At 37.8% G+C, this 15,516-nt stretch overlaps 1 protein-coding gene across 4 annotated transcripts in view; it reads left to right on the top strand.

The window, feature by feature from the left end:
* Window positions 1-1,075: 1,075 nt before the first annotated feature.
* LOC126266975 (uncharacterized) overlaps window positions 1,076-15,516 on the top strand; it is a 38,678-nt gene continuing 24,237 nt past the window's right edge. The window contains exons 1-3 of one of the 4 annotated variants that reach the window (XM_049971709.1): window positions 1,076-1,472; window positions 1,574-1,714; window positions 10,972-11,101. In XM_049971709.1, coding sequence (XP_049827666.1) covers window positions 1,596-1,714; window positions 10,972-11,101 — 249 coding nt within the window. In that variant the 5' untranslated portion in view covers window positions 1,076-1,472; window positions 1,574-1,595. Of the gene's footprint in view, window positions 1,495-1,573; window positions 1,715-10,971; window positions 11,102-15,516 lie in introns of all 4 variants that reach the window. The other 3 variants (XM_049971708.1, XM_049971707.1, XM_049971710.1) reach the window with 3 other exon arrangements.

Genomic DNA, 15,516 nt, shown 5'->3' with positions numbered 1-15,516 from the left:
TTAAAGTTAATTTTATAATCTGTTACATTTTTTTTTACATCACTGGGTAGTTAGTCAAATATTTTATAACTTAAGATCTCTTTTCTTTCTGTCCAAATTAACCCTCTGTTAGTTGTGATCACTGCAATGGTAGCCCATGCAAACACTAATGACTGCATTCCCACTCTAGACAGGTGCAGACGTGTCTCAGACCTAGTAGCTTCCTGTAGGGAGTTAGGTTTAAGTCAGTGTAGGTATGATGTTCAGTGAGTTAACATGTGTCCTATGAAAATAAAATTGTTACAACAGTAGTCCATGCACCTAACCTTGTACCTTTTTGGGGCACTCCTGATGACGTGCTAAGGCTGAGTGATGACTAGCGTACAGTAAACTGTCATTTCTTCATCTAGTATCATACATTTGTATGTTATCGCCGTTTTCAAACTGACAATGAGACCGACTATTGACCAGGAAGATCATGAGAGGATGAGTGTGTTGTTGTCAGTATATCTAAATGCAGGTCACCTGTTGTCCTTATTCGGTCCTACAAGCTTCTGCCCAAGAAAAGCTTTTTCTCTACATCGCCGAGTTACAGTACTACACAGCATGACGCCATAAGACATTAATGATCAAAACTAAAAGAAGTTAATCAACGTTTTGACATTTTCATCCCGAAAATGTGATATTATCGGTGACGAAAAAGTTACAGAGTCGTTATATTTACGTCTAGTGACTTTACATTTGCTGGTAACCAGTTATTAACTTCCAAATCTTCAGCCTACTCTTATCAGCTGTTCACTGTTATCGTTTTGTCTTACATGTTTAAGCGTCCTCAGAAAGAAACGGAATCTGTAATATAAATATCAGCTTACTGAATTCACTGCGCTATATTTAAGATATTTCAGTCTCAGTATCAGAGGTACAGTTTGTTTTTAAGTGAAGGCTCTTTTATGCTGCATTCGAAGTAAAATCCTTAAACAAGCAAAAATTGTTCCAAACAATTACAGAACGTAGTGGTTCGCCAAGCATGAAATAGATATTCACAAAATACTTGAATATTTAAAAAAATCAATCGCGTCAATTTCTCTACCCTAAGTTTCTTGCGTTAACGCAGCTGCAAACAGGGCTATCACTCTAGGCGGTGTTGCTAGCAGAGATCTGTGCATTTTAAGTTCACAATACAATATTTCGTCCTCATCAAGGAGCTGAGGACATTCAATAAATATTCAATATTTCTGTGTCAGACTGCCACGAATCGAGTAATCAGTGACAGATATACCATTCGCCGTTGCATAGCTTTCACTTTGAGAAGCTTTGCTTTGTGTACGATTGAGAAGTGATGCATAAATGTCAAAAGGCCAGTCAATATATCCACGTAAAGAAACAAATATGTGTTTTTAAGATGTGTTGTCTTGACTGGCGTTGTGATGACAAGCGTTGTGAAATATCAGCTGGCGCCTGTCGGATGCTGTTAACACCGTTTCAGCTTCTGAGTTAGTTCTTGAAAGACGTACGGTAAAACCTTTCAGTAAATGTGGGAGATGATTAAATGACGTAATGTTTGCAGTTGATATATTTATTTATTTACTTGCAGGCTGACAGAGAAACGTGTAAAAATGTCGGAGGAAAACTCGAAACTACTACTGTCCGATGTAACGTGTTCTTGGAATGTTGTTAATGAGAGACAGCTAAATGATGCAATTAGCTTCACCACCGAAGCGTCACCAGAAAAGCTGTGAGTTTCACGGCCATATACCTCGCACAGAATGATCCCCGCTGTCCTTCATTTCTAGATGATCATTTTTAACTGTCTTTCTCTGCAATAGAATACTCTTCGATTTGTCAATATACCAGCTTTTATGTTGCATGCTGTACAAACGAGTACTGCTATTATTGTGGCTCTACTTGAGCAAAAATTAATATTTACTAATTTATATTAGCTCTAGGCAGGCTAGTAGTTTAACGTATTCGTCCAAAGACCACTTTACAATAGTTGAGGGTGTGTTAACTTAATAAAAGGAAAACGTAAGTTGTATACAAAGACAGGTGAATGTAGCTCCATGTATAATGCCCAGTTGGAACGTAGTTGAAGGAACTGCCCTGGCATTTATCAAAACATATTTGTTTCTTTATATGTTAGTGGCAGGACAATACTGTTCAGTATTTGAAATGAACTTTACGACAGGAAACTATATGGTTCCAGAGACTCTTTCAACTCTCAAGCATCTATGATGAATGTATGCAGACTGAAAATTTGTACCCAGGCCAGGATTCGAGGCCAGGTCTTCTGCTCACTAGGCAGCTGTGCTAACAACTAAGCAACCAGCGGATTTGCCCAACTGCACTGACATTGTAACATGCTTCCCACCTTAGAACCAGCTTCGAATCCTGGGCTTGGTGCAAATTTTCATTCATCTCTTCAGCCTACGTATATACATCATAGATAGCTGAGACGTGAATAGGCCTCTGGAACAATATAGTTATATCTGATTAAAGAAGCTGTATCTGGACAGAATACAGAAGCGTCCGATCCCACCCATTTGCTTTGACCCATGACGTCACAAATATGGCGGAAACGACCATACACTAAGACTCCAATATGGCTCCTATGACGTCATTACGTTAACATGACCACAAACGCGAAAATACATTGAAAAACCAACATATAAACGTTCCACAAAAAACCTAATGAAACTAACTGGACAAGTGTGGGAAATTGGGTTGTTTTGGGTGGGGCCAAAGTAAATATTAACAAATTTAGACACACACCACCATACCAAACCACCTAAAACGACAAAAAAAAAAAAAAAAAACCGACTACACTAAACTCCCCAAATATGCTCTGGAATCGCACACTTCCCTTGACCTATATACTTCAACTGCAGCTCCCGATCTAACAACTTGGAATCGAACACTTCCCTTGATCTATATATCTCAACAGGAACTCCCGATACCGGAACACCCACATCAACCACACATTCGAACTGAACACTTCCCTTGACCTATAAAGATCAACAAAAACTACCGATTCCAAATCATAAAACCCAGAACTACAACCACGGCCGCAATCATAGCTACCTCAAAAATAACAACAAACCAACAAAATTGGAATCGAACACTTCCCTTGACTTGTTATCCTTACATCTCCACAGTCCGACATGCTGCAACTTAAGTAAGCCTCATTTCTTCACGACACACTGAACAATTCACGACTTCATCCAAAAATCCGAATAGTTGAAGAAATTTTATTAGAGACGATGCGCTGTCCCCCATCATCTCTGACAACCAAAAACTGTTGACCTTGTCAGTCATATCCATACCCACCAAAGACATAAACAAAGCAATTTACCAAGATTCACACATGACGAACAGAAAAAAAAAACTACAATAACGTCGACATAGCAAAAACAAAATCGTTAACTCACCCAAAAATATTCCACTGAAAGCACAGTCTCGCCAATACCACACACGTGCAATGCTACCACGCAAATGAACCCCAAACACCACATAACTCACTACCCGTAAACACACCACCAGAGAGCACCACTGTTCACATCAAAACAAATCAAAACAACACCTACAAACACACCACTCTTACAAACTAGACTCCGCGTCGTTGTGACATCACACAACACAACAGCCTTATGTCACATGTCAAAGCCGACGGGTGGAATCAGATGCTTCGGTTGACCCGTCTAGACTTCAGGCAGGATCCCCCATTTCGTTCAATGCCAGGATGCTATTCCAGTACTGTTGGAGAGCCTGTGCAGAGTTGTTCCAGTTTAGCAGGAATACCAGATGAGCTGAGGCCTGATGGGAATTTGGATTGAGGAGGGAGGCTTGTTATCTGCCAGGGTGTTATAGGGGTTAGCACATCTGCCTTGTGAGCAGGAGATCTGGTTTTGAATCCTGTCCTCGGTACAAATTTTTATTTCTCTCTTCAGTCTGTGCATATACATCACAGAATATTATTAGATTTTATATGTACACACATGAGAGATGGAAAGCAATAAATAATTGGGGAGGAGGTTAATTTGTTCATTAATCATCATATTTTGCACATGGTACATGAAGCAAAACCTTAAGATATATGCTATGAGTGTATTTTAATTAATAAAGAGAAGCAGCTGCAAGGAAGACTGGAATATGGGTTCAAGTCCTGGTGTGGCTCACAGTTTTAACTTGTCACAACTACAGTATTCACTGCAATGTTTGCTTCACTGAAGTTTTGAAAAGTGTTATTTTCATTTGTTGTTATAGCTTGAATGTTTAAGCTTGCGGGAATGTGTGGTGGAATGTATTTAGTACCTGTATAAATTTACTGCAAGGGGACACCCATATAGAAGTAGTTGATTTGTGCGCTACTCCACCCACAGTACATAATCATTTTGCTCAGTAGATGCAAAAGTAGCACAGAAACTGAAAATAGATGCAGCATCAGTAACCTCTGAATATTGTGTATCTAATTTATGTTCCAAGTTTTATAGCAGCTATTGTCACCACTAACTGAGATAGTTCATTTCCCATGAATACAGGTTTCTCAGTGTCACTTGTTGGTGTAGTATGCCTGTGGCCATAAAATACAGGGCATTCTGGTAACAGAGGTCCTTATTCTGGAACTTGACAGATGTAGTAATGTGCAAAAAGAGACTTGCATTCAACTAGCTCTCGACTTGATCACTTTTAAATGTCATGATCATCATTGACTTGGTGTTACACTGACATTTATTTGTATGTGCCTCATTATTGTCATGTTACAAATTCACAACAGTGCAAAAAACATTTTCAGCACCACGTGGTAAATTTATAACATTTTACAATATCATGAAAAGGATAGTTACTACTCACCATATAGCAGAGATGCTGAGTCACAGATAGACACAATAAAAAGACTGTCAAACAAAGCTTTTGGCCAAACAGGCTTTCATCAGAACAGAAAACATACATACACTCAAGCAGACACAACTCCCACACGCATGACCACAGTCTCTGGCTGCCAAGCTTTTTTTGTGATCCCAAAAGTGAGGTCTAAAATTAAATATAAAGAAGCATTTATTTACAATGAATTGTACATGGTTTTGAAGCTTGAACATTTTCTGTTTTTCCGTGTAATCACCTTTTCAATTGATGTGCCGGCTGAAGTGGCCGTGCGGTTCTAGGCGCTGCAGTCTGGAAGCGCGAAACCGCTACGGTCGCAGGTTCGAATCCTGCCTCGGGCATGGATGTGTGTGATGTCCTTAGGTTAGTTAGGTTTAACCAGTTCTAAGTTCTAGGGGACTACTGACTTCAGAAGTTGAGTCCCATAGTGCTCAGAGCCATTTGGACCTTTTTTTCAATTGATGCATTTTTGTAAACACTGTAGCAGTTGTTTTATGTTCATGTCCTACTAGTCAGCCATCAAGCTATTGAAGAAGCATTGTGGCTCATCTTTCATCTTGTCATCATCATTGAAGAAACCTCAGGAACAACACCCAAGTGTTCCTTCAACTTGGGAAGCAAGTGGTAGTCACTGGGCACAAAGTCTGAACTGTGGGGTGGATGGGGGGTGGTGGTGGCGGTGGTGGTGGTGGTGATGTCCCATCCAAACAGTGCAGAAGATCTATGGTTTGACAACCGACATCCGGGTGAGCATTGTCGTGGAGAAGCTTAGGTCATTGCTCAAAATTCCTCTTCTTCTGTTCTAAATTTCCCATCTGAGTTTTTGTATATTCAACAATACCTGTTGGCATTTATTGTTGTCCTGAGAACCATGAAGTCAATCAACAATATCCCATTTTGGTCCCAAAATACAATTGCCATGACTTTATAGGCATACTGTGTCCTTTTGAATTTTCTTAGCTTGGGTGAATCAGAATGCTGCCAATCATGTGATTGTTGTTTGGCCTCAGTTGTGAAGTGGGAAGCTCAGGTTTCATTGCCCATGACTGTTGAATCCAAAAGGCTGCCCGTTTCATCTGCATAACATGGAAGAATTTGGTGTCAGGTTTCAGCATGCTGCCACTTATGGTTTTCTATCAAAATTCTTGGAACCATCTTGTGCATACCTTCCAAAATTTCAACTCTTCAGTAGAAGTGCAATGAATGGTGCTTTGTGAAACCTCGGGAACAACATTGCAGAGTTCATCGAGAGTGATCTGCTGTGCTTGTTGCACAATTTTTTGAAGCTTTGCGATTGTCTCTTCAGGAAGTGGTGGACTTGCTCTTTTTATCTCATTGTGAATTTCAGTATGACCACCTGAAAACACTCTACACCACTTGAGGATATTTTGACATCCATACAAGACTCTCTATACACTTCCATCAACTGTCAATGACTGTCAATTGGTTTAACGCCTTTCACACTCAAAAACGTAATATCTGTGTGAACTTCACACCTGGTGGTAGTGACTAATGGGAGCTTCATTGTAACTGGCTGCCGAGCTAAGACTGAAAGCTCCAGTGGATGTGCGGTTCTTTCTGTGTACAGGGGAGGGGGGGGGGGGGGGGGGTGTCAAAATAGTGTGGCTGATAGCCATGCAAACAGTTTCCCTGTGGCCCGTGGCCTAGCACTTTGGAGACCTTTTTTTTAGATTGCCCTCATATATATACTGTGCGCGCACACATGTGTTCATGCACATGCGCGCATATTTTGAGCTATTGATTTTCATTGTGTTATCATGACAATTCGTATATCATTGTGAAATGATCATTGGATGAATAAATAAATAAATAGAAGATTTCTTTCTGGAACAGTTTGTGTATGGGTAGACTCCCTCTGAGTGACATCCTCCCCATATTATGGCTCCCTAATCTTCCTGTATCCATTCACTTTAGCACAGCATCTGAAAATTGAACCATGTTGTTGGTTTTTAGTTTCCAGAAAGTTGGTAGTCACATCAGTTATTGCTGATTGCCTGTGCCATAGATTTTCTGCTTCCCAAGTTTCCATAATGTCTGTCAAAGAATGTTCACTTGAGTATGAACCACTCATCTCTCTCCAGGTCAAGATATAAAGGCACACAGAAAAACTGACCAGTATGACCACCTGAAAACACTCTACACCACTTGAGATCACCAGAACATTTAATTCATAACACGGTGTGATCGAATTTCATTTCTGTAAGTATCATTCAAGCTGGAAAACGGGCTGATGAAACTGCTGGAAGCTGATTTATTTATTTGTAATTGTTTGAACATAGTCAGCTGTAGTTTCTTGGCAAAAGACTGTACATTGTATTAACTAAACAAAAACTTATTTTGTGAAATGAAGTAAAAAGGTGTTTTAGTTAGTACAGTTAATTTTTGCTGACTTTTGAGTTCTTTGAGTTAGTTTGTGCAAATTATACACACATTCCATTGCACTCACTATAGATAATTTGAGGGTGAAGAACAGCTGTTAGCAAAAGTAATAAGTTTTCACATTTTCAACAAATGTCTTTATTTCTTTCTTAGATCACAAAATGTTGGGACCGCATAGTACTGGGTTCAGTCAGCAGTGGCCATATTCAGATCTGTTTTAAAAACATGTTATAAAATAATGAAGCCATAATGAAACTGTCAAAAGATAAACACAAAATCAGCTCAGTGTTTTGTTTATCATTTGATGGTGCCACTATGGCTCCATTGTATTAGGATATGTTTTCAAAACAGATCTGTAGATGGTCATTGCTGACCAAAGCTGGTAGTCTGATGATCTAACATTTTTTGATATAGAAATTTGCTGTTCACTTTCCAGATCACTGTTTGAGTCACAACCATGTTACAGCTTGTGTAACAAGTTTTTTTCTATAGATAAGATTTTGGCGCATTGATGAGACATCTACACAAAAGATATGTGATGAGTTGATGGGGGAATTTGTATAGTCCTGTATGATAAGACATTTCTCTCCTTGCTACAATTTATCATAGGTCATAGCCTTATTTTGCAGATGTCAGGTTGTTGTAGAATTGTGTATTGTGCATGTGTATTTTAACTTTTTGGGTGAGTGTTGCAATCAACATGGATTTCATGAACAGGGATTCTGCAAAATATGGCTCAGTCTTTATATCGGTGAGATTCAGAAGGCACCTGACAGCGGTGTAAGACTTGACTTCTGGAATGCGCTTCATACAGTTAAAACACTGCCACCTAGTATACAAAATACAAGATTACAGAATGTTGCAGCAAAATTGTGATAACACTGAGGACTTCCTTACAGATAGAACTTGGCTTGCTGATGTTAATGGGAAAAACATCAAATACAAATGTAGCTATGGATGTAAACTTGGTATACAGATTTTAGTAGGGAGAAATCATCAGATGTCAGTATAGAAATTGCTGTACTCAAACACTGAGTTAAAGAACAATTTGTGTTACTTATCTGATGGATAATGTTGGAAGCTAGCGGAGACTGTTCATATATGATGCTTTTGTGTGAGATAAGGTCACAATGCCGGAAAATTGTAGCTGGATATGGGAAGACCTACAAAGAATTCACAGTTAGTGCAGTGGTGGTCAGTTGGGTATCAGTTTAATCAGGCATAACATATTACACTCAAAGCTGCAGAAAGACATAAATTTTTAATTAGTCAACAATTATTTTAATCATTAATGAACATCACCTCAGCTGTATTATTACACATTTGTTGTGCGGTGACCAATTTCATTCTTAGAATATCTTCAGGTTGCCAAGTTGTGCTAAAGTAATGACATAAATGGTCTGGATGTCATATGTAATGTGAAAGACCAAATTCAGGAACAGTGTTCACAAACATTTTCATGACTAGCTGGTGGAGGTATGGTGACCAGGCACTTGTATGCAGCATGCCATGCCTGCTCGCCATACTTCCACCAGGCAGTGAGCAGAAGATTTGTGGTAATTGTTTCTGGACCTGGTCTTTCACAGTACACATGACAACCAGACTGTTCATGTCATGACTTTAGCACAGCTTGACAACCTGAAAATGTCCTAAGAAGGAAACCGATCATAGCATGATAAATGTGTGATAATACAGCTAAGGTGGTGTTCATTAATTATTAAATTAGTACCAGTTGGGGTGTTCAATATGATCATTATTTACTAACAATTATAAATGCTGTATACATAGCAATCTGTCTGTCTGGAGTGATTTAAACTGGTAAGATAGATGAATGCCAAATTAAAATTCACTGAAAGAATTCTAAGGAATTGTAACTCACCTACAAAGGAAAGTAGCTTATAAAATCCTTGTTCTCTGCATCCTTGAGTACAGTTCATCCTCTTGAGATCATTATTAAGTAGGTTTTGCAGATGACTTAAGAAAATGTCATCATGGATTTGTTAAATAAATGAGAAAGTGTAACAGACCTTCTCATTCACTTAGTGTTCTCTCCTGCACACGCCAAATGAGACATGCAGTTATAGTTGTTGATATGTGTGCAACTTGGAGAGTACACTGTAATAAATAATTGGCTCTAATCGACAGTATTGCAAAATTTTCCACTGTCAGCTAGCATTGCTAACAGTCAATGACTAAAGTCATATTTATTTCCTGACTTAATTATGCAGTTGCAGCACCCTTTTATAAAAAGTCGAGGCAGATTAAACTCATCTAGTTAGGCATAATTTTTATCTTTACACCGTATTGATTTAAGTGCAGTGGATTTATTTTAATAGTTCATTTTTTTCCACCCCTTTATTTTGTGCTTCTGTTGTGAAGAATTCACTTAATTTGGTGATCAGTGACTGGATATGAACATTCTCTCTCACGAAAACTGGTGTCAGTAGGTTGAGTATTTGCCTTAGTTATTTTATTCCTTTCATGCCTAATCACACTCCAAAATGCCTTTTCTCCATTGTTGGAATTTTGAATTTGTTGTGCATAGTATATGGTTTTTATGTTTTTGATGATACTGAAGAATTTGCTAATCGGCTTTTTGTGAATTCTTCCGGGGTTTAAGATTCCTCATTCCCAAATTTTAAATACACTATCTTTCCATTTGTGTTTATCTTTGGTCCATTGAAGAGCCAAACTGGAATCGTTGTGTAGTACACATATTTTTGGAAATAATTCAATCACATCTGATGTGGGTTCTGTAATTTACTTCCCATTTTTCACCCTGCAAATTCTCCTTCAATAGTGCAAGCATTTACAGTTCGGGGAAATTTTAGTTTTCCATTCTCAGTTGAACATGATTTGTGGAGATACTTTATTGTTGGTATTACACGTTCATGGTTGTGTAGACAATTTATTATGCAGCTCACATCTGTTTTATGAAAGACAGGTGTATTTAGAAATAAATTATCAATCACAGTTGCATGTTGTCTTATTCTTGTTGGGAATGTTACTGTGGCAATTAAACCATGCTGCCTATCAATAACTCAAGGTGCCCTTAGATGAAACTGGTGTTGAAATATCTTTACAAAATCATTTCCCACTAATTCTTATTAGCACCACCTCTAAAATTGCATAGCAAAGTTTAAAATGAGGGTCCTATATACTACTAGAACAACCATCTTGTATGTTTCCAATCCAATTTTTAAAATATTAACATTAAAGAAGTTGTTGAATGCAGTTCTGACTTTTTGTTTCTGTTTGTTTATATTATGATTATATAAATGGGCTTTCTTATTATAAGCTTAATAAAGAAGTGTGATTTAGTATATAATGCATTATTTTTTGTGTGTTTAATCACCTTGATGTGCCCTTTATGTTGCAATTGTGGACGTTTATGGAAACTGTGTGTTACAGTCCCCTCAGAAACCGTGAAACATAGGTAAACCATAATTAAATAATAAACAAAAACTGAGACATAATAGTCCAACATGTTTACATTTCTGACTCCATTACTCAGATTTAAATGTTAGTATTGCACCTGATGGAGGTAGTGGTTATTTTCTTTAAATAAAATTAACACATTGAAAATTATTTTTGAAATGCATCAAATTTTCAGCAAACTTAAGGCTAAAATAAGTACATTCACAACAGAATTTTAACAATGTGAGAAAGAGATGAAACTAACCATTGTGTCAATGTTGTGAATTGTGTTTGCAGGAAGGATCTGGAAAGTGTTGTAAGCTTAGAGACTTGCATACATCTCTCAGCTAAAGATGACTTAGAGCCTTGCATTCTGGAACTGAGACCAGAGAAACTAAAAATGAAATCATTTGTTATTGTTTCAGAGGTAAGTATGTTTGTCTTAAAGCAAATTTCTAATGTAACACAGTTATGTGCAATTGATACAAAAAAACTTGTTGAATACAGCTAATGATTATGATTGATAACGGATGAGTATCTGTATTATATTTGCTCTTTTTCTACATTTCTGACAATACCACAATATTACATTTTGTGTTTGTTTAACAACGCTTTCAACCTCTCGTTGATTCTGTGGTTCTGAAGTTCTGAATTTTTTTTTCTAAATATGAAATAGTAGAAGCAGTTGAGTTTCTAACGTACACATTGTTGTGACCCAAGTGCACTAAGGTGGTGACACAAAGCAACTGGGTATGCCCCACTGTCTGAAGCCATTGCCCGAGTTCCCTCAGTCCATTTCTCCCAATGTTCTCACACTTGCACCAAAGTAGTCACATTCTGAGGAAGAAGTAGGTGGTGTCTAGGAGGAGACAAGAACTGACAAATGAATGCAAATTGTACTACAAAACAGTAATGAAGGAGGAAACAAAATAACAATTCTTTATAAGAAAACATTTTGTATGGTACCAGAAATGACAAGAGGTAATGTGTTAGTAGAATGATAAGATCATCATCATTTTTTGTTCTATTAAAAATATACTCATTAAAAAAAACAGAACACCTTAAATGACTAGAGATAGGACATTCATATTCACAGGATGTGTACTTTAATGTGTTCTGCAGAAATGATTAGCATTTGAACCATGTCAGCCCATGGGTTATAAGTCAACATTGATATTCAGTGTAACAACACCTACCGGTGAAATGTGTATGTGGGTTTTGTAGTTTCTATAACCTGAAGGTAAAGCATCAGTGTGACTTGAGCAGATGTGCAGGATGCCTCACTGATGTATGCACAAACCGTACCGTTAAATCAGTGACTTTGAAAGAGAGCGCATTATTGGCATGAGATAATGTGATGCCTCCATCTGGGATATCACTCCTCATGTGTGATGAAATGTTCAGCAGTGCAATGGGCATGTGAGAATGGGTTTGTGGAAGGCTGCACCACCCATACCCCCCCCCCCTACCCCCTCCTCCACTCACTTGCCCCCCTACCCCCCTCCCTACCTGAGAAGATTGATATCTCATCCAAATGGCATTGCAAGGTAGATCTTTGTCCTCCTTAGCTCTGGTGCAAGAGTGGAACAGTGTAACACATTGTACCCTATCAGGGGTGACAATCTGTCACCATTTATTACTGTATGGCTATTGAGCGTTGTCCACTTCTCTGCCTACCTTTGATGAATGTGCAGAAACATACTAAACAGCAGTGTTGTATGGAATAATAACACAGGGGACAGAAATGGTATCAGGCAGTGTTTTCGGATGAATCCAAGTTCTGTTTGTTTGAAAATGATGGCTGCATTTTGGTTCACCACAGACAGGAAGAGTGGCATCACAGTGACTGCATTTGCGCAAGACATACTGTGCCAACTCAAGGCCTTATTGTGTGGGGTGCTACTGAGTACAACCATGAATCATTGCAGGTGTGTGTCCAGGGCACTGTGACCTGTGTTCTTGCGACTTTCAGCCATACGCTTTCTGCACAACACCCCAGACGCATTCTTCAGCAAGACAATGCCCGACAACATGTTGCTGCACAAGCACATGCTTTCTTGGTGTCACAGGCATTGACCATTGAAAATGTATATACATCAATGGTAGTACATCAGAGGGCCAATTTTTATAAACAGATATGACTTGTGAAATGACATTACAAAGTAATGGACTTGTCATATTGACATAACTATACTGGATATCAAATATATGATTGTTATTTTCATATTTTTGTGTAGGTGGTGCTCAGCAGCTTTTGAATATGTGAAAAAGTAAGACATGACTTCAAGGAAGCTGTAGTACGTGACATGAATAACTGAAAATTATAAAGTTTTGGATATGCAGTTATATAACTGGCTTATTATGTAAAATTGGTAAAGATAACAGTAAACAAGTTCATCTTGAAACTTCACTGATTTTTTTTAAAGATGAACTTGTTTATTGCAAAGTTCATAGATATTATACACTGTGCCAATTAAACAGGTACTTATCCAAATGCTCATAATGTTTTTGATTCCTGGTTCAAAATGGCAATAATGATTTCCATAGTTAGCCAACATTATTCTGCTACCTACACCTAGATGATGATAAAGTTGCAGAAACAAGTAATTGAATAAAGTCAGATCTTATAGCAGATTCTTTCTGATCATGTCTTTTTTATTTTTTTTAAAGTCAACACTGCAATGTCAGTAACTGGTGTATTCCACAGAACTTTGCCAATATATGGTGTTATGAAACACATGAAACATGCAACACTTTGCTAAAAATAGAAATACCTTTTACTGACTCCACTCAAAGTATATCCATTGTTTTGACACTAAATAAAAAGGATTACTTTCCAAATCTCTTTAAGTTTATTTGCCACCATTGACTGAGTTGGTGAAACAGGCTTGCATGGACGACACAGTGGCTTTCACTTAGGCACATCCTCGTGCCTTATAAAACCATATTGCAGATATCATACTATTCAGACTGAAGAAAGCACTTGGCTAAGCTAACATTCTTTTTGTGAAGTTTTTGTTTCTAATACCAATAAGATCGCACAAGGGCACGTCCTTGGCTGGCTGGAATTCTTGATGCCACATTTGTTTGCCTCTAGTGTCTCTCAACAAACCCTCAGACATTGTCCAGTAAATATGGAACAGCATGATAGAAGGAGAACTTAATGTGCCTTATCAAACAACACCAATCAAATGGAAAGAAGCAGTTCTAGGACACACAAAATACATTTGGAAAAAATGTGGGACAAACACATTTGAAAGTCTGAAATAGTGCTCAGTTGCCATAATTTGAAAAAGTGACCACTTGCAAAAAGTGAAAGATTCATTTTTGGCTCTTTTGCCTGGAAAAAAAAATCAAATGGTCACATTGTAACCATACTGCAAATATTGAGCACTGTATTACGTTCCGTGTGCTTTTGCAAATGCTGAAGGAAACCACAATTTTTGCTAACATTACAGGTACCTCCGTTAGTGCTGTCACAAGTCTTAAATGTTTGTTCATTTTATGAATAATAAAGTGCTTTTTCATAAACCAGGAAAAATGTTTATAATAGCACATGAAAGACCACAGTGGAACAGAACATGTAAAAAAAAATCTCTTGTACCAATACATAATATAAAAAGTGCTAGGTTAGGGATACATTTGTTAATAATAATTCCATCTTCAATCACAGTATTTTTATTTTCTAACTTGACTAAAGCCAGAATTGTATTAATAAATATATCCTAACATAGAAGTTACATTCACGGACAGACCACAGCTTAATGCATATGAATAATGCAAAATGCTGTTTAATAAATAGAATTATGTTGAATGTTGTCTACAGACATTAAAAAGTGTTCACTATTTTTGTATCAGTGAGCTATTATGTCCAATGCTTAGAATATAGTGCACAGTCACACACAAATAATCGTGAACCATATTATTATTTTCAGTTCAAAACTGCTGATGGTGTTGGTGCATTTCAAAAAACTGGGCAATGTGGTTGTGGAGTCTCTGACAGTGTGGGGCTTGTAGGATGTGACAAATGGATAAACTGCCTCTGCATTTTTGAAATGATGCAAGATCAAGTACATAGAATGATTAAAAGTATAAAGAAAGGAAATGTATCTAAAGATCAGCAATCATCATGACTTGATACTTAAGTGATTCACCTGTCTGCTGTCTTCCGGTTTCTCTTTCCTACATCTTGACCCATACTCTGGGACTGCCATGAAGCGCGTGGCAGTGTTTCCATCCTGTTGTACCAGTTATTAGGGCTTTTTACTACTCCATTCACGTATGGAGTGTGCAAAGAATGAGTGTTTAAATGCTTTTGTGCTGTAATTACTCTAACCTTGTCCTGACAGTCTATGGGGGCAATATTTAGCATACTATAGTATATTCCTAGAATCATCATTTAGATCTTGCTCTTGAAACTTTGTTAGTAGGCCTTCTCGGGACAATTTGTGTCTATAATAAAGTGTGTGCCAGTTCAGTTTTTTCAGCATCCCATGGACCAAACAAAGCTGTGACCATTCATGCTACACCACTCTCTATATGTTCAGCATTCCCTGTTAGTTCTGTTTGGTACAGGTCTGACGCATTTGAGCAATATTCTAGGATTGGTCGCAACAGTGGTTTGTAAGCAACCTCCTTTGTAGACTGATTGCATTTCTTTAGCACGGTATTTTACCAGTAAACTGATGTCTACAACCTGCTCTTCCTATAAGTGAACCTACATGATGGTACTGTATCATATCTCAACAAAGTGTTATGTCCACTTATTTGTATGAGTTGACTGATTCCAGTTTTGTCCTGTTGATAATGACCTCCTCCGTGCCAACCAGCATATATATGTTC

Source organism: Schistocerca gregaria, chromosome 4 (assembly GCF_023897955.1).
Source record: "Schistocerca gregaria isolate iqSchGreg1 chromosome 4, iqSchGreg1.2, whole genome shotgun sequence".
In the NCBI taxonomy this organism is placed as follows: Eukaryota; Metazoa; Arthropoda; class Insecta; order Orthoptera; family Acrididae; genus Schistocerca; species Schistocerca gregaria.
This window is presented reverse-complemented; position numbering and strand designations above follow the sequence as displayed.